This window comes from Schistocerca serialis, chromosome 4, assembly GCF_023864345.2.
Source record: "Schistocerca serialis cubense isolate TAMUIC-IGC-003099 chromosome 4, iqSchSeri2.2, whole genome shotgun sequence".
Lineage (NCBI taxonomy): Eukaryota > Metazoa > Arthropoda > Insecta > Orthoptera > Acrididae > Schistocerca > Schistocerca serialis.
In genome coordinates, this window is record NC_064641.1 from 755176765 (window position 1) to 755197107 (window position 20343).

A 20343-nucleotide genomic window follows, 5' to 3' on the forward strand; every position below is an offset into this window, starting at 1 on the left:
CGTACTACACGACTATTGAATAAAAATGGGCGTTCCATTTAAAAAAAAAAAACTCAGTCGATATCCGTTTCACCTATAGCAGCGCCATCTAGCGGGCCAACCATAGCGCCATCTGGTTTCCCCCTTCAAGCTAGACGAGTTTCGTTCTTTGTAGTTTTTTCGTTTGATGCTTATTTCGTGAGATATTTGGCCCGGTCACGATCAATGGACCACCCTGTATAAATGATACCGAGACCCCCATTAATGGTGCTCACATAACCCCGTTTGCAGACGGTACGAATGTTGTTGAACTGATATAAACACGATACTGCCTACATCTGCGTCTACAGGTTTCAAAAATTAATTATACCAATTACAGGAAAACAGCCACATCATGACCTGGATATCTAAATACAAATTAAATAAATTGAGAGTATTGTTGCCACCAATTTATTTTAGTTGTCTACATAGATGAAAATTTCAACCGGAAAGCCTATATCCCCTATCCCGCTAACATCTGAAGTTCTGCTTGCTTTGCACCGAGCGAGGTGGCGCAGTGGTTAGCACACTGGAGTCGTATTCTGGTGGACGACGGCCATGCTGATTTAAGTTTCCCGTTATTTCCCTAAATCGCTTCATGATTCCTCCGAAAGGGCACTGCCGGCTTCCTTCCATATCCTTCCCTAATGCGCTGGGACCGATGATCTCGCTGTTTGGTCTTTTACCGCAAATCAACCAACCATCTGTTTGCTTTGCGTTACGTGTAATTACGTAATTAGTATTGTAGTATTGTGTGTAGTAGAAGTGTAGCAGAACTGTCTGCTTACATCCATTCTAATATTACCTATGGCCTCACTTTCTGGGGTCATAATAAGAAAAACCTAAAAACCATATTCTTTCTACGAAAATAAGTTTTTAGAATAATTATCAACACCATCCAAGCAGTTATTTCAACAAATAAATATTCTACCCTAACCATGCCTCTTTATACAGAAACGTGTAATTAAAATAAATGCGTACATCTAGAATTTCAAAACCGACTTAGATCTGCATTGATATAATACAAGGGTGTGTGTGTAACGATACTAGACTGTATAACAAACTTCTGATAATGTAAAAGAATTTAAAAAAAACTGTCCTTTAGGAAAGCAATATTTAAATTCTATTTTTTTTTAAATTTTTATGACCAACTACTATAGGCAAACGAATACATGCAATGAAGAAACGAATACTTGTATGAATATCAAGAGCTCAGATGGGAAAGCAGAAAGGTGCAAGGAGTATATAGAGGGTCTATACAAGGGCGATGTACTTGAGGACAATATTATGGAAATGGAAGAGGAGGTAGAAGAAGATAAAATGGGAGATATGATACTCCGTGAAGAGTTTGCAGAGCACTGAAAGACCTGAGTCGAAACAAGGCCCCAGGAGTAGACAACATTCCATTAGAACTACTGATAGCCTTGGGAGAGCCAGCCCTGACAAAACTCTACCATCTGGTGAGCAAGATGTATGAGACAGACGAAATACCCTCAGACTTCAAGAAGAATATAATAATTCCAATCCCGAAGAAAGCAGGTGTTGACAGATGCGAAAATTACCGAACTATCAGTTTAATAAGTCACGGCTGCAAAATATAAACGCGAATTCTTTACAGACGAATGGAAAAACTAGTAGAAATCGACCTCGGGGAAGATCAGTTTGGATTCCGTAGAAATATTGGAACACGTGAGGCGATACTGACCCTACGACTTATCTTAGAAAATAGATTAAGAAAAGGCCAACCTACGTTTCTAGCATTTGTAGACTTACAGAAAGCTTTTGACAATGTTGACTGGAATACTCTATTTCAAATTCTGAAGGTGGCAGGGGTAAAATACAGGGAGCGAAAGGCTATTTACAATTTGTACAGAAGCCAGATGCAGTTATAAGAGTCGAGGGGCACGAAGGAGAAGCAGTGGTTGGGAAAGGAGTGAGACAGGGTTGTAGCCTCTCCCCGATGTTATTCAATCTGTATATTGAGCAACCACGGAGTAGAAATAAAAACTTTGAGGTTCGCCGATGACATTGTAATTCTGTCAGAGATAACAAAGGACTTGGAAGAGTAGTTGAACGGAAAGGATAGTGTCTTGAAAGGAGGATATAAGATGAACATCAACAAGAGCAAAACGAGGATAACGGAATGTAGTCGAATTAAGTCGGATGACGCTGAGGGAATTAGATTAGGAAACGAGACATTTAAAGTAGTAAAGGAGTTTTGCTATTTGGGGAGCAAAATAACTGATGATGGTCGAAGTAGAGAGGATATAAAATGTAGACTGGCAATGGCAAGGAAAGCGTTTCTGAAGAGGAGAAATTTGTTAACATCGAGTATAGATTTAAGTGTCAGAAGTCTTTTCTCAAAGTATTTGTGTGGAGTGTAGCCATGTATGGAAGTGAAACATGGATGATAAATAGTTCGGACAAGAAGAGAATAGAAGCTTTTGAAATGTGGTGCTAGATCACATAACTAATGAGGAGGTATTCAATAGAATTGGGGAGAAGAGGAGTTTGTGGCACAACTTGACTAGAAGAAGGGATCGGTTGGTAGGACATGTTCTGAGGCATCAAGGGATCACCAATTTGGTACTGGAGGGCATCGTGGAGGGTAAAAATCCTAGAGGGAGACCAAGAGAAGAATACACTAAGCAGATTCAGAAGGATGCAGTAGTTACTGGGAGATGAAGAAGCTTGCACGGGATACAGTAGCATGGAGAGCTGCATCATAACCAGTCTCAGGACTGAAGACCACAACAACAGCAACAACATGTATTTTCTTACGAAATAAGTGCAATGTACATTGTATCTGGATGAATAAACTATTGCTTCTGTTACCACTACTACTACTACTACTACTACTACTATTACTACTGCAGCGCTCCAGGCATTTTATCCCTGTACGAAGTCTCGCCTGTGGTCGGTTTCGTTCACACGCGAGCGCCAAAACTGTGTGTACTGTGAGAGCCGTCCACTGTGCAATTTGGCACCTGAACGGCTAAAATGAGCTTGTAAGGGACCTACCTTTTACGATAAAATCTGAGTATGGGAAAAGAACGTAGGAACAAGCTACCTTAATAGAGTTTACTAATGACCAGAGCAAAATTCGTAATGGATGATTTTGACGAAGATCATATGGCAAATTCTCCAGACTTCATCGAACAGAAAGAATAGGAGAAGTGTTGTCAAAATATTTCAAATCATCATTTATTTGCTCGTTATAATAAATACGTACAAAACACAAGATAACATTTGATGATGATGATGATGATGATGAAATCCCATACTCTGTAACAGAGCGTAGGGAGACCCGCACCGCCGTACTAGGCAAGGTCCTAGTGGAGGTTGTCAGCCATTGCCTTCCTCCTACCGTAGTGGGGATGACATTTAGAATTCCTTTTTTCTTTATCTTTTACATTATCTTCTTTTAATTTTAAGTGCCAAACAACATCGAAAATTGCAGGGGTTGGACAAAAATATGAAAGCACCAAGAACAGAACACATTACGATGCCGAATACGCTGTAAGAAGGTCGTTAGCGTTCAAAACAAATTCCAGTCGTTTCAGAAAGAATAAATACAGGTCCTGTATGGTTTTCAATGGAACCTTTTGCCATTCTTCCGGCAAAACACTCGCACGTTAAGTAACTATGATGGAGGTGGATGGCGATCATGCACCCATATCTCAAGCCCCCCTGCCCCCCCCCCCTGTGGTTTTTTTTTTTTTTTTTTTTTTTTTTTTTTTTTTTTTTTTTTTTTTTTTTTTTTTTTTTTACTAAGACTCCAGAAGTGTCTCTGTTTAGTTGGTATCTCCGTAGAGGTTGGTATAAAGGGCGTACAGTAGGACTGGCAGTGGGATCAAGACAACCCGTCCTTGGGTTACGTTACTGAGTCGTCATGTAGGATTTCATCCCACCTGTTCTGCCGCAAAGTGCTCGTAGTTGAAGTCCCTCGCAGAAGCAGCATCAGCGCCATCTGATTCTCTGGAAAATGCAAATCTGTATCCTATAATTTCAAGGTGGTCTAAGCGGAAAGCTATATTACTTGAAATATTGTTCTTAGATGCCCTTTTTTTCCTACTAAATTTTATAACCTTTAAATGGACAATACCAAACAGCTATTCTAGAGAAAAGATTATTAATGAATTTCATAAAGATAAGTATCGAAAAGATTGATTCTGTTGGATTTGTAAAGAATGTGTATCGAGACATCAGAAAATTAAAGTTACATTTGAATTTGGTAAAACTGTAAATAAGTCTAATCTCTAAAAGCATATACAAACAACAGATCATAAAAATCTTATGGCTGCTCAAAAAGAAAGAATTAGGAAAATTTTGGGCAAGGAATAGATTTCTTACATTCACCATAATTTATTTGATTTATTTTCTTACGTTCACCTTTTGTAAAAAAAATATTTAATTTTGTTTTCTTGTGTTCGCCTATTATATCAATAAAATAATTATTTTGAAAATTGGTGAATGTGATAAGATAAAATATTCATGCTTATCAATTTTTCTAAGTAATTTAAATGAGATTAAGTGAGTTAGACCTGAAAAGTAGATTATAGAAGTATATTTCTGTACGTTCTGGGTAAGTTTTCATTTTCTAGTGAACGAACGAGTGAAACGAAAGAGTGAGCTAGAAATGGAAACTGAGTCAGAACTTACAGAAATATCTTACTAGTACGAAAGGATCACTTGATGTGCAGATCAACAAACTGTTCTCTTGCAGTATCCTACATGATGACTTTGACTGCTGTAGCTGAGGTCTCGGACTGGGAAACTTTTACATGCTCGGCACTGTGTTGAACTCAGTATGAGGATGCTGCTATGTTGAGAGAGAGAGAGGGTGTGTCTTCTGGAGTGTCTCACATTGGTTGTTGTGGGTTGCAGCGAGCCCTTGCTGGTGTCTGTAGTATCAATTCATGTTGACAACTTTGGTGTGGCACTTAGATCTCCAGATGATACCACTGATCATGACGAGAAGACGAGATCGCTGTACCCACCGGCACTACCCTTGACATATTCATTGGTAGGATACAGGGAAAATGCAGTGTCTACAACGGAGATTACTGGGGACTGACACAGAAGAGAGAGAGCCACGCCCTCCAACCTGGGAGGATTAAGCGATTAAAGAATTATAAGGCAGCTGGAGAAGATGGTATAGCAGCCGAGATGATAAAGTGGGGAGGCAACAGAACAATAGACAACATGACCAACATAATTCACCAGATCTGGAGAACAAAGAAGTTGGCAGAAGGATGGAAGAATGTAATTGTAGTACCAATACATAAGAAGGGGGACAAGAGACATGCGAACAACTACAGAGGAATATCGCTACTAGAGGTCGGATACAAGCTGCTGTCAAAACTATTGCTCAAGAGAGTGGAAGAACAGGTAGAAAGTACAGTTCGGGACTACCAAGCGGGATTCAGGAAGGGAAGAGGTTGTACAGAACAGATATTTATCTTGAAGCAACTCATAAAACATAGGGCCTTAAAAAACAAAAAGACAGTAATAACCTTCGTGGACTTCACAAAGGCATATGACTCCATCGCCAGGACGACTGCTATCATATTAGCGTTGTTGTTGTTGATGATGATGACGATGATGATGGTGAGAGAGTAGTGCTACATATAACACTCTGTAAAACAGAAACAAAGAAGCAACTTAAAACAGATCTGGAGAACAAAGAAGTTGGCAGAAGGATGGAAGAATGTAATTGTAGTACCAATACATAAGAAGGGGGACAAGAGACATGCGAACAACTACAGAGGAATATCGCTACTAGAGGTCGGATACAAGCTGCTGTCAAAACTATTGCTCAAGAGAGTGGAAGAACAGGTAGAAAGTACAGTTCGGGACTACCAAGCGGGATTCAGGAAGGGAAGAGGTTGTACAGAACAGATATTTATCTTGAAGCAACTCATAAAACATAGGGCCTTAAAAAACAAAAAGACAGTAATAACCTTCGTGGACTTCACAAAGGCATATGACTCCATCGCCAGGACGACTGCTATCATATTAGCGTTGTTGTTGTTGATGATGATGACGATGATGATGGTGAGAGAGTAGTGCTACATATAACACTCTGTAAAACAGAAACAAAGAAGCAACTTAAAACTTTGAACGTAGCTGCTAATGTTCAGTGACGGTGTCAGAATTATATTAGAACAAATAAGCCCTCGGTCACATATATTAAGTCAAAATTGACCAGGTTTCGACGCTAAATGTGATAATCTAGAGGCGCAAAAATAATGTTCATCGCTGTTTGACTGGCAGCGGGAGACAATGTCGGTTACAGCCCGTGATAAATAAACTGTATACCTTTGCCACGGGTTAGAAACTATCCCTCATAGTAGCGTCGAAACCTGGTCAATTTTGACTTAATATTTGTGACCGAGGGCTTATTTGTTCTAATATACAGAAGCAACTGCCACCGTCCCATAAATGGTTCATCATATTACACAGGGGCGGTGGCAAGGCGGGGAACACATTTTAACAAAAGAACAAGAGCGGCAAATAGCTTACTATCTAAACCAATAAATATCATTTAACTTAAAATGGGCGTCTTATTATTTATTAATATACATTGGATGTATATTAATTTACGAGTACCACTTACAATAATCAAGAAAGCTAAATATGCAGGGTATGCCCACCAACATTTAAACTGCTGACACCAGACAACAACAATACTATGGGAGCGCTACATTGTACACGCTCATATCACAATAACACACACTAAAAGTTACACTTACTACATAACCCACAGGCTTCGTCAACGAAATGTGGTAACGAGGCAAAGTTTTCTTTCTTTTTTTGCAGGTTTGGACGTGAAACTATTCACTGAAGTCTTTCAACCAATAAAACCGGGTCAACAGAAACCTCCGATCTTACTCGTCGGCTTTGACCCGTGACGTAAGCGTGTTGTGGTGTGTGACGTCATAACGTCATTCCTTAGTCATAGATCTTAATGGCTTCACTTCGAGGCATAGATAATAAAGCAGTTCTGTGTTCTAATAAGCTTTTGCTGTTATGTTTCAATTTCGTTTTTTACTGATTACTTAATAAAGTAGGATCAGTTTATTCTATCTCGTGAGATTTTTTTTAAGGCAGCTACAACACTAGAAAAATCGCTTCTCGGCTTTTGACAAGATATTGCTTAATAAAGTAGGATCAGTTTATTCTATCTCGTGAGATTTTTTTTAAAAAAGCCTAAAAAACACTATTGCTTAATAAAGTAGGATCAGTTTATTCTATCTCGTGAAATTTTTTTTTAAAAAGCCAAAAAACACTTATTAGCTACTGAAGGGAGCTACAACATTAGAAGAATCGCTTCTCGGTTTTTGACAAGATACTGCTTAGTAAAGTAGGATCAGTTTATTCTATCTCATGAGATTTTTTTTAAAAAAGCCAAAAAAACACTATTGCTTAATAAAGTAGGATCAGTTTATTCTATCTCGTGAGATTTTTTTAAAAAAGCCAAAAAAACACTATTGCTTAATAAAGTAGGATCAATTTATTCTATCTCGTGAGATTTTTTTTTAAGCCAAAAAACACTAATTAGATACTGAAGGAAGCTGCTTAATAAAGTAGGATCAGTTAATTCTATCTTGTGAGATTTTTTTTTTTACAAAAGTCAAAAAACACTTATTACGTACTGAAGGGAGCTACAACATTAAGAACAATCGCTTCTCGGCTTTTGACAAGATATTGCTTAATAAAGTAGGATCAGTTTATTCTATCTCGTGAGATTTTTTTTTTTAAAAGTCAAAAAACACTTATGCCTTTGACAAGATCAATGTTTATCTCTCTCGCATTCCTTTGTTTCTCAACATTCTCCTCAGCTCTTTCATCTCTGTAATACATGCTCTCTGGCGACTTGTAACGTCATTGTTCAAAGCCGACGGGTTGTATCCCCTGCTGCACTAGTCCCGATTTTTTTCGTCGTTTTGCGTGGTTTTGTATGGCGGTCGGTGGCTACATTTGTGTATATTTAGTTTCTCCCCACCCAAAAACCCCCAATTTCCCACGCTTGTCCCGTTAGTCATTAGGCTTTTTGTGAAACCTGTGTATTTCAGTGTTTATGATACGTATGCGATGTTTTTATATCCGCCATATTGGAATTGTCGTTTATGGTCGTTTCCGCCATATTTGTGACGTCATGGGTCAAAGCCGACGGGTAAGATCGGACGCTTCTGTATTTCCATAAAACCACACGACACTAATTTCTTGTTGACAATGTGAATGTACACGTATACGCAGACATACTAATGATGGGATACATCCAAATTCGTAATGTTGAACGATTCTGTTTTCAGCATCCATTCACCAGTGACACACAAAACATCGACATTAGTAACTCGAACATTATCACACAAAAAATTACCGGTACGTGTAAAAAAATACCGAACGATCGAGAAAAAGCTGCGCGTTTAATTACAGATGTACTAGTATTTACAATGGAAACTCTCAAAATATCACAGTTGAATTGATATTTATTGTGAAAACTCTCGAATCAGTGGAAGTTCTATTGTTGCAAAGATTATTGTAATTTGTAGAATAGCTGGTGGGCGCCATAGGTAATAATTTAAGTAGACTATTTTGTGGCAGGAATTCCTTAATGGTGTTTTGGACCTTTTTCCAGGAATTATCTAGATGCGGTAGTGTTTGTCCACAAACGTCGAAATGGTCAGCACACCCTCAAAACAGGAAGTTTTTTAGGCGTAAGCGGAAATTGTAGCTGTATTATTAAATACGGAATCTGCTGACTTTTGAGAAACATGGAAAAAAGTAAAATACCGTACTACTTTAAAAAAAAATTATAAACGTAAGCCTAAATCACTCACTAAAAGAAATTTTTATGTGTCCACGTTAATCAAAACAGATCTGACTACCTTGTCACAGCATTAAAAACAAGAAAACATGTTTCTAAACGCCCGACTTCTGTGCGCATTATCCCGTATTCGAAAATCGATTGTCGGTGACCCGCAACTCTGTACAGCAGGTCAGTGAAGAAGAAGCATCGTGGTGACGTCATGATGTGTGACCGAGACGAGATGAAAACTGTCACACAGCAACAAACGCCTTTCGCTTGGCGGCGTTCGTTGTTTATCGATAACAAGGATGTACAAAAGATTTGAAACCTAAATTTTTGACTGATGACAGATTGTCATCTTTGACTGGTGAGTGAGAACAAAAGGGGACAAATATTCACTACAGAATATTGTGTACGATAAAGAGTAGTGACAATACGCTTGATACCATCTTCAAACGATGGTAGAACGCGCAAATTTTTTAATTAAACGACACTATTTTAAGTTTGTATGCGAAAGTTGCAGAATTGAGCGGACGTCAGATTAGAATTGAGCTTTACTGTACTGAAGCTGACAGCTTTTATCAAACAAGTGTGCACAGATTTTGAAGAATTTTTCTCTTTTTTCATTTCGCCGTGGCTGGACGCAATTCCTGTCACTTTCAAACACAGGCCACACCATCTGTCTACAAGTTGGATTAGTTTTGTTCTGCGTGTTTGAGGTTTCGTTACAATTTTTGTATTCCGATTGACAAAGATGTGTAAAGTTTATATAACAAAGCCAATTCTGCCATCATAAAATGTAATTAGTGTTTATAATATATCGTGGTTGAAAAGTAAGCTTAGCAATTAATAAAAATATACAAATGAAATATTACAAAAGTTGTATACTGTATCTAATGATACAAAAGAAAAAATTCACAAAGACATCAGACCTACTTTAAAGCCTATAAATCTGCACCATATGTACCGTTGTAAGCTCAGAACACATTATACAAGATTCATTTAGGGTCCTATGCTAAAATGTCTGCAAATGATTGCACCAATGCAAGCAAAAGTTGGTACCCAGTTTTTTGAAACACTCTTAATATGTTGACTTGTAGAACTGCGCAAAAGAAAACAGATGACCCAATGATATGTTTCTGTCAACCATGAGGCTTTGGATTTAAATTGGGCACACACATGCCAACAAACATTATAGGATTGTCACATGTAAAACATTGACTTGTATGTTTTGAACAGAACAAATCCTGAAAGGTGTTTGTGGTAGTTTTCTCCTCTAGTGAAAAGTCTAAATTTTTTTAAACACTAATAGTGTAAGTCATGACAGTCTGGCATGTAGTGCAGCTTATCTGAACAGTGGATTCTGAAAACTGACCTGATGTTTGGGTCAAAACTACCTGCAAAGTTAAACACATTTTTAAATTTATGTTGCATTCACTGTTGATGCTTTGTGAAATTTAATGATTACAAAATGGGGAGGGGGACGGGGCTGCAGCATCTGTGCCACTGTTTCCCCGACTTTTTACGAAATTTTTATATAATTGTCTTGAGTGTTACTGTCAGTTCTATGTGTAAGCCATTAACAGTAAGTCTTCTTTTCCCTATTAAGTTACATCTGTATTTAATTATTATTATTATTTTGCCAATGTGTACCTAATGTGCAATTTTGTTGTCTGTATTTGTTCTGTCTTTAACTTGGCCTAATATTTTTCTTAGTATAACCTTCTGGTGGTTTATAATTTTTCCATAATTATTTTATTCAGTTACCAAGTTTCTTCAGCATAAAGTGCTTCTGAGTGAGTTCCCATTGCATAGTAATTAAGGACATTAATTTATTTGTTATAGGCCTAGATATCTTTTGTTAAGTGCTACATTACTTTCATGTTCGTAGCTCTTGAGTGGATTCCTTCTGTTTGACATATTCCGTATTCAACTTAGAAACACGATAAAAATTAATTATGAGCAAATGAGATTTATTATTTCTTAAACATATTCCTGAAGACCTAATCTGATGTTTTACCAATTTGAAGATCTGTTTGTTGTGCATTAAATTGAGTGATGATCATATTTTTCTTTTGCCAACAGATGTAAAACATGTTCCCTTGTGGTGCCTGTGTGCTGTGCTATATTGTGCTTGGTGGACTTGCTCTGTTGATTCTTGGATTGTTTTTACTGAAGGTTTATGTAAAAGTAACATGTGGTGTTTGCACCAGCACAAAACGCATGGAAGGAAAGACAGTGATTATAACAGGAGCCAACTCAGGTAAAATTTAGAAATAGTAAAAGCACTAAATGATAGAGACTGTGTATTTGTCAGATTGCTAGCTCTTTGAACCTGTACCAATGTTGAAAAATCTGAAAGAATCCGAATGTGCTCTTCTCATTAACAGTGTACAATAGCAGATATGAAGCACCAAAATTGCCCTTGTCTGCTGTTTACATGAACATTGGCTGGGGAAAAAATTGAATCCAAGGAAACAGAAAACTGCTGATTCAATATTTCTCAAATTTATCATCAAAGTTGTTGGTACATGTTTAGATCTGCCTATCAAAATATGTATCTAAATCATTGGATAATATCGTCTATAAGTGAAACAATAATAGAAATTCCTGGATGGAGCAATTCATAAAGTAAGGGAAAGGCAGGCACTCTGTTAACTATAGTGGGACATTGTGTGGAGTACAGCACACACACACACACACACACACACACACACACACACACACACACACACACACACACACACACACACACACACACTGGATGCAGGGGTGGAATTGTGAACATTACAGTTATTGACAATGCAAAATAGACGGCTTCCACTGATGGTCCTGTTCTTTCTTGTTCAAGTCCATTGGTTCTAACCGTTCAGATGGGTTTACGTTGTAACCATTATGCCACATTAACTAGTTTGATCACTGAAATAACTGGGTCGACAGAAGCGTCCGATCCCATGCGTCGGCTTTGACCCGTGACGTAAGGGTGTTGTCGTGTGTGACGTCATGACGGCGCGGAGTTTGGTTTGAGTGTGGCTGTCTCCAGTTCTGTTTTATCTTATTTTATTTACTTTTTTGATCTGTTCGTTCTATCTTGTGAGATTCTTTTTTAATTTAAAAACACTTATTACTTATTTTAATTATCTGTTTCCTCCAATTTCTGTTTTAGATTATTATATTTTTCTTTCTGATCTGTTCGTTCTGTCCCGTCAGATTTTTTTTTTAAAAAGACAAACACTAATCAGCTACTGAAGCATCTTTATCTTCTATGGGTTGCAGTGGTTACGACCCCTGGGGAGGTGGGTGGGTATTCATGCATGGCTGTCTTCACTTACACGTTGTAGCTACGCAAGGCGTCTAAATTTGTTTATATTTAGTTTGCCCCCCCCACCCAAAACACCCCATTTCCCGCGCTTGTCCTGTTAGTGTCATTAGGCTTCTTGTGGAAAGTGTGTGTGTTTGTTTTTGTTTCCGCCATATTTGTGACGTCATGGGTCAAAGCAGACGGCGGGATCGGACGCTTCCGTATTTCCCTGTAACTTACCTTTGTTTTTCCTGCAGGTATTGGCAAAGAGACAGCATTTGAATTGGCAAGAAGAGGGGCAAGAGTAATTATGGCATGTCGCTCTATTGATGTTGCAAAGAAAATCCGTGGTAAGTTGTAGCTGTAATTATGTCACTGTTAGACATACAAAATAACTGCACATTAGTATGTACTTTCATTATGCAAAACTTAAACAGCTGTTTGGGCAAATTAATTCTAATTTATCATAAACATAACCATATTTCTTTTTTTTTTTGTAAGCGGGAGAATTAAAAATGGGAGGGGGGGGGGGTGATAATTTACACATCACCTTCTTTCTTACAGCCCAAAATCAAGAAGGCTCTTCAATAATATGAAATTAACAAAGCAGAACATTAGTACGCAGATGTAACTATTGTAAACTATTTTGCATATTGTGCTAAGCATTAACAGACTGATGACAGGCAACTTTGACACTTCTATGGGCCAGCAGCTGATAATAGAACATGACTTAAAACGCTAACTTCAGTGTCAATATAACAGATAGATGATGCTCTCTGTATTCTTGGATAATTTGTGCAAAAGTCTTGCCCCCATGCAAATGGTTTAAAATAAAATTTTGTGTGTGTATAATTTATACTCATCTTCCAAAATAATTTTATTTGGTTCCTTGATATTACGTCAGGTATTGCAGTTGGTGCCACAAGTTAAATACGTGTGCCTTCTCTTTTGCCAGTGCACCTGCAGTCTTTTCCTCTTCTCTCTTTCTCCCCTCTCCCTTTTCTGCCACCATCTCCCTTTGCACGTAGGAGCCCTATCTTGTCCCCACCACTTCTCTGCTTGCTCTCAGCAGAACATCTTTCTGTACCCCAACCTTGCTATGCGTCTCCCTTCCTGCCCTATGCTGGCTCCTTACCTGCATCACCCACTTAGATTACTGCTCATGTCACACACAGTTGCAGTTCACAGTTGAAGTCAGCGGCACATGTGTACATGTTGTTGTGCTTTTTTTTGTGTGTGTGTGTGTGTGTGTGTGTGTGTGTGTGTGTGTTTAAATGATGTAATAAATTATATGATTGAGACATTGCTGGCCAGTACTTACCTACATGGGAGGTGGAGTGCCTGTGCTACCAATAGGTTGAAGATTAAAAAGGGAGTAGGACATCCTTCTGTAAGGGTGAGGCAGCAGGAAAAAAGAATATCACTGCATTCCTGATATCTACCCACAACTGCTTCAGTTGTTAAAGCTCTTTCAAATGCTACAGTGACTGGTTATTCCACAGTCAGCCGGCATTACACGAAACAATAAAACTAATTAAAAGAAATTCCATGTTGATGGTAGGCAATGAAAACCCCGTAACTCCACCTGTCTCTGAAAGCCTCATCATTCCTGTAACCAGCGACTTCATTATCAAAGAAATTTGAAAGTGCATGGATTTCTCTAATCTGTAAATAACTGGGAATCTGCTATATAATTACACATGTAGCAACATTATCTGTATCTCTTGATATATATTTTAAGAAACTGCCTTTGCTTCTCGTATAAAATTTAACAACATGGGGTTATAAGGTTTTCATTGCCTGCCATCAATATTTTAAATATCCCAAAGACACCTTGCTTAACAAAACATCACAGTTGTAATTTATTAACCACTCCTAATTGTAATTAATGTCAAGAAAGAGCCAAATTATTGCTGAAAAATTTGTGGTGTTGAAGTTATAAATTTTGAGAATATTTTTTCCCCACTCTGACCTTTGGGGACATCATGTTTCAAAAATTGTACAAAACTAGTAGCTCATTTTTATTTGCAGTGACAATGTTCTCGTAAGTGTTCAAAACTCGGCATAAGAAACTTTCTATCATTGACTGTGACCAACATTGAAAGTCGTTTCTTGTCATTCAGGAACTATACAGTCATGTTAAGATAGTAGCACACAAAAATGGAAATTAAAAAAAATGAGATCTGTTGTCTAAAATAATAACAAACCAGCATGTTAGGTGTGAAATTAGTGATAACAGCAATTGAAACAAAATCCTAATTGTTTTCTTGGATTAAATTTTGTTGCTTTACTGTCTGAATGATACATGTTTGACATATGCTGTATTTTTGTTTGCCATAAACCATGTTTTCTTATGCAGATGAAATAGTAGCAGCAACTGGCAATGAATCAGTATTCGTGCAGCCTCTTGATCTTAGCAGCCTGGAGTCTGTTCGAAAGTTTGCTACTGCCATTAAGTCTTCAGAGAAACGTCTTGATGTGCTGATACACAATGCAGGTTGTGCACATGCATTTGGACCCAAAGCCACAGAGGATGGACTGGAACTTACTATGGCCACCAATCACTATGGACCGTTTCTACTGACACACTTGCTGATTGGTATTTTTTATTATTCATTGGTTACTTTTAATTATATTTAAAAGTTTTAACAAAATTGTTAAATATGAGAACTAATGAACCTTTCTTATTCACTTTGTATCAACAGTAGACAGTATGTGCTAGTTGGTTGTGCTTAACCAAGTAATGGTCTGTTCAACAGTTAGTCACAGGAGAAGTGTAGTAGTAGTAGTAGTAGTAGTAGTAGTTGTTGTTGTTGTTGTTGTTGTTGTTGTTGTTGTTGTTGTTGGCGGTAGCGGCGGCCATAATAACTTTGCAGTCTTGCACAGTTAGTTTTGAACATTTACAAAAGTATCACGCTATGCATAGAATGAATATGTACAAGTAGCACATTAGATACTATTATATAAATATTTATCACCATTAGTATACTGAGGTATGCAAAACTTGAACTATTCATAACACAGCTCAGAAATCTCTGAGTGACTACAAACATTTTTCAATTAATAAGTTTCAATTTGCCTATAAAAATATTTCCATGGAGTTGCATTATATTATTTGGCAACATAGTACAAAATTTTCTGCCAGCATCAAGTGGACTATGATCTGTAGTTCTGATAGTTTATCAGATGTTTCAACCGTAGATAGTGATACAGTATGACATTCGTTATAATTCAACAAGAACTTCATTATTGTCCTTATTCAGTCTAAGTTCGTTCATTGTTAGATATTCTAGATCAGTTTAGAGTTCTCTTTGTTTTGTATTGCTAGCTAATCATTAGGGCCCCGGTCAATGAATGATGTCTCACAATTATAGTTCATTAGCTTTGAGCTTTGCACTTGTGTTAAGTCATTAATACAGAAAAGAAACAAAAATGAACTGATAATACTTCCTTGGGGAACTCCATAGTTGACAATTTTGTATGCTGATTTTACTCCTAGGATTTTTTACTTTCATACTTATAACACAGTTTAGTGCACTGTCTTATATGTCGGAGATATGAACATATATAAACTTTAGTGCTATTATTCTTATATCATAAATTTCTAATTTGGATAATAGTACCTCATGAATCATAGAATCAAATGCCTTAGGCAAATCTAGAAAAGCCCCAGTGACTTTGTTTCTGCTGTGGCCACCCGCTTCGGACATTGTAGCACCTACTGCATCGGCATCCCACTTCACGTCCAACCTACACAGGATGCCTGCATCACAGTGCGTATATTCACCAGGAAAACCTACATAATCTGTGTTGTCAACACAAATATTTACTGGAGGCCACAAAACAACACCAGGTCTCCACAAACGGACGCCAGGGACCGCTACCCATTCATGGAGTGTGCAGAGTAGCTTCACCAGAGGTTGCAGCTAGCCCAGAAACTACTTTGATACACTAGGCATGTCATCAAAAATAGTTCCAGCATATACATCTGCAAAATGGGCTTTGTAGGCGGCACACTGCTGGCAAAGGGCAGTTTGACACACCGCTTGGAAGTTTACAGTGCTGCCATCACGGCAACCATAGCCAGACGTCTCTTCTAGCTGGCTGATCTCTTGCAGGTGGACTTGGTATAGTCGACAAACATCTTGACATTGTATAATTGTTTGATTGTGGTCTCTCCCTATGCAGAGTGGGTCTTTTCTATTATTATTTGTTATTTTATATTTGTAATGATCCACAGTTGGAATAGTCTGTTGTTCTTTTGGAGATTGTATTATTGATTCATTTTGGTGAGTCCTATTGTTTTCAGATTTGTTTTTTCCCCATTTCCATTCTGCTAGTGCAGATACTTCAGTTCCCTTCATCCAGTGTGTTTAGCTGTTTGTGGAAAAAAAAGTTGCTGTTGCTGTTGTTGTGGAACCCATGCTGCAAGTTGTTTAATAGGTTGTATATACAAAAGAAAGATTCTATTTGGTGTAGAATTACCCTTTCAAGTTACTTGCCAAGCGTTGAAATAAATGAAATTAGCCTGTAATTATTTTACACCAATTGTATCTCAGCAATTTTTTAATAGCTTACAAAAGGTCCCCTGGCTAATTGAACTGCTTATTAAATGTGATATTGATTTTCATTAATTCAGTTTTGCATACCTTAATTAATGCAGATGATATATCATCCCCGCCACTGTATGTTTTTATTTTGAGTTTCGAGATTATTTTCATTACCACATATTCTGTTGTGCCCCTTAGGAAATATGACTTACTCATTTTAATGGAGTTTATTTGTTGTGCTTGTTCCATTTATTCTTTGTATGCATTACTAAAATGTTTTCTGAATGCCTCACATACTGTTTTAGACTCACCCGCTAACATTCCATTTTCTTCTGTTGTTATATTACTGCATCTTGGATTCCTTTATTTGTGCATTCTTTGTTTAGTATATTCCATAATGTTTTACTAACATTACTAGATTCGTTTAACTATTCAGCGTAATAGTGTGTTTTTAGAATCTCCAGGGATTCTTCGTACGTTTTTCTAGTGTTTTAGAATTTTGCTAGGAAGTATTGTAATTTTGTATCTCTGAATAGCACACATAGGTCTTTAGTCTTTTCCTTTAATTTGTGGCTTTCTGGAGGAATTTTAAGATATTTCATGTGCTCTGATTTCTTTAGTTTATTTTGGTTAAGTATCTCATAGAGATGGTCCATTTTTCATTGATATCATCTCATCTGTATATGTTCTGCCAGTCTGTGTGTGTGAGGTCCTCATTTATAAGTGATTAAGTAATTTTGTGATCTGTCTTAATCTGTGTGGCTAGAGTTGTATGGTCCAGAGGCACTTTTCAATACTTCATACTAGTAATTCCTTGATATTTAGATTTGTAACAACATGACCAATGCAAGATTATGAATCAGATGTTGTTCTGGTTGGTACTAAATTTATACGGATATTGATGTAGCAATGTAACAATTCAGATTACCTAAGATAATTTACATTCTTTGTTAGTCAGTTTTTACATCTCTTATTGTTAGTTTATCCAGAAATTCATCTAGATACATACAGTTTCTGGGTCTTCAAACTCTGTGCCATTGCCTTTTAAATTCCTACCCTCTCTGAACAATTTCATAGATTGAGAGCATGTGGCACTTTTGATAGTTAATTGCCTGTTGGCTGAGGACATTATACTTTTTGGCCAACCTGATACGTACATTCCACACCAGATTTTGTCCTGTCTCAATTTTCATTTAATCTATTACAAGGAAAATACAATATCAAACTGAAAAAATGCACATTGTCATAGCACAGGTTCTCTGTTATTATGCTAAAGGTAGGAAGGAGACCATAGCAAGTCTAATACCGAGTGTTCTCTAAATCAACGTCTTGTTGTGCACTGTGCAGTTTGAGCCACAACATTATGAGACTGATATTGTAGCACTGCAGAATACATACATCTACATCTACATCTACATTGATACTCCGCAAGCCACCCAACGGTGTGTGGCGGAGGGCACTTTACGTGCCACTGTCATTACCTCCCTTTCCTGTTCCAGTCGCGTATGGTTCGCGGGAAGAACGACTGTCTGAAAGCCTCCGTGCGCGCTCTAATCTCTCTAATTTTACATTCGTGATCTCCTCGGGAGGTATAAGTAGGGGGAAGCAATATATTCGATACCTCATCCAGAAACGCACCCTCTCGAAACCTGGACAGCAAGCTACACCGCGATGCAGAGCGCCTCTCTTGCAGAGTCTGCCACTTGAGTTTATTAAACATCTCCGTAACGCTATCACGGTTACCAAATAACCCGGTGACGAAACGCGCCGCTCTTCTTTGGATCTTCTCTATCTCCTCCGTCAACCCGACCTGGTACGGATCCCACACTGATGAGCAATACTCAAGTATAGGTCGAACGAGTGTTTTGTAAGCCACCTCCTTTGTTGATGGACTACATTTTCTAAGCACTCTCCCAATGAATCTCAACCTGGTACCCGCCTTACCAACAATTAATTTTATATGATCATTCCACTTCAAATCGTTCCGTACGCACACTCCCAGATATTTTACAGAAGTAACTGCTACCAGTGTTTGTCCCGCTATCATATAATCGTACAATAAAGGATCCTTCTTTCTATGTATTCGCAATACATTACATTTGTCTATGTTAAGGGTCAGTTGCCACTCCCTGCACCAAGTGCCTATCCGCTGCAGATCTTCCTGTATTTCGCTACAATTTTCTAATGCAGCAACTTCTCTGTATACTACAGCATCATCCGCGAAAAGCCGCATGGAACTTCCGACACTATCTACTAGGTCATTTATATATATTGTGAAAAGCAATGGTCCCATAACACTCCCCTGTGGCACGCCAGAGGTTACTTTAACGTCTGTAGACGTCTCTCCATTGATAACAACATGCTGTGTTCTGTTTGCTAAAAACTCTTCAATCCAGCCACACAGCTGGTCTGATATTCCGTAGGCTCTTACTTTGTTTATCAGGCGACAGTGCGGAACTGTATCGAACGCCTTCCGGAAGTCAAGAAAAATAGCATCTACCTGGGAGCCTGTATCTAATATTTTCTGGGTCTCATGAACAAATAAGGCGAGTTGGGTCTCACACGATCGCTGTTTCCGGAATCCATGTTGATTCCTACATAGTAGATTCTGGGTTTCCAGAAATGACATGATACGCGAGCAAAAAACACGTTCTAAAATTCTACAAGAGATCGACGTAAGAGATATAGGTCTATAGTTTTGCGCATCTGCTCGACGACCCTTCTTGAAGACTGGGACTATCTGTGCTCTTTTCCAATCATTTGGAACCCTCCGTTCCTCTAGAGACTTGCAGTACACGGCTGTTAGAAGGGGGGCAAGTTCTTTCGCGTACTCTGTGTAGAATCGAATTGGTATCCCGTCAGGTCCAGTGGACTTTCCTCTATTGAGTGATTCCAGTTGCTTTTCTATTCCTTGGACACTTATTTCGATGTCAGCCATTTTTTCATTTGTGCGAGGATTTACAGAAGGAACTGCAGTGTGGTCTTCCTCTGTGAAACAGCTTTGGAAAAAGGTGTTTAGTATTTCAGCTTTACGCGTGTCATCCTCTGTTTCAATGCCATCATCATCCCGTAGTGTCTGGATATGCTGTTTCGAGTAACAGTATCTACTCTGTTTGTATGCTTTGCAGCAAATTTAAAAGATGAGTAAGAGATGTCAGTAGCTGATCTTGTGTGGAGTACTAAAGAGGTTCCCAGAATACCACTGCCCTGGATGGAGTGTGGAAAGTATGCATGTATGCATTTTTCTCAATATGGGCATGTTGCATGATTTAGAGTTCGGTATTGTATCTGGCATCGCCCAGGAAAGTTTCATGCCTGCAGTGAATTGCCTTACTACAGCTGCTCAGCTCTGCTCTGCTCTGCTCTGCTCAGCTCTGCTCTGCTCAGCTCTGCTCTGCTCTCTCTCTCTCTCTCTCTCTCTCTCTCTCTCTCTCTCTCTCTCTCTCTCTGTGCTTTAGATAAATGCCACCAGAAGCTGTTGTTTTGATCAAAAACTCTGTACAAAGATGGTGATGCTGGAAAAATTTGAGTGCGAAAGTTATTTTCTTGTTTAAAAAGTGGGGACATGTTAATTGATGACAAATCTCATTCTGAACGTCTGCTGCCCAAACATACAAAAATGTGAAGAAAATTTGTGAATTTGCACCTGAAAACTGACA

The 20343-nt window shown here is 38.2% G+C and overlaps 1 protein-coding gene across 2 annotated transcripts in view; it reads left to right on the forward strand.

Moving 5' to 3' along the window:
* LOC126473297 (retinol dehydrogenase 14) overlaps positions 1-20343 on the forward strand; it is a 115304-nt gene that overhangs the window by 72457 nt on the left and 22504 nt on the right. The window contains exons 1-4 of one of the 2 annotated variants that reach the window (XM_050100266.1): positions 9048-9200; positions 10919-11096; positions 12392-12484; positions 14494-14733. In XM_050100266.1, coding sequence (XP_049956223.1) covers positions 10928-11096; positions 12392-12484; positions 14494-14733 — 502 coding nt within the window. In that variant the 5' untranslated portion in view covers positions 9048-9200; positions 10919-10927. Of the gene's footprint in view, positions 1-9047; positions 9201-10918; positions 11097-12391; positions 12485-14493; positions 14734-20343 lie in introns of those variants that run through there. The other variant, XM_050100267.1, reaches the window with a different exon arrangement.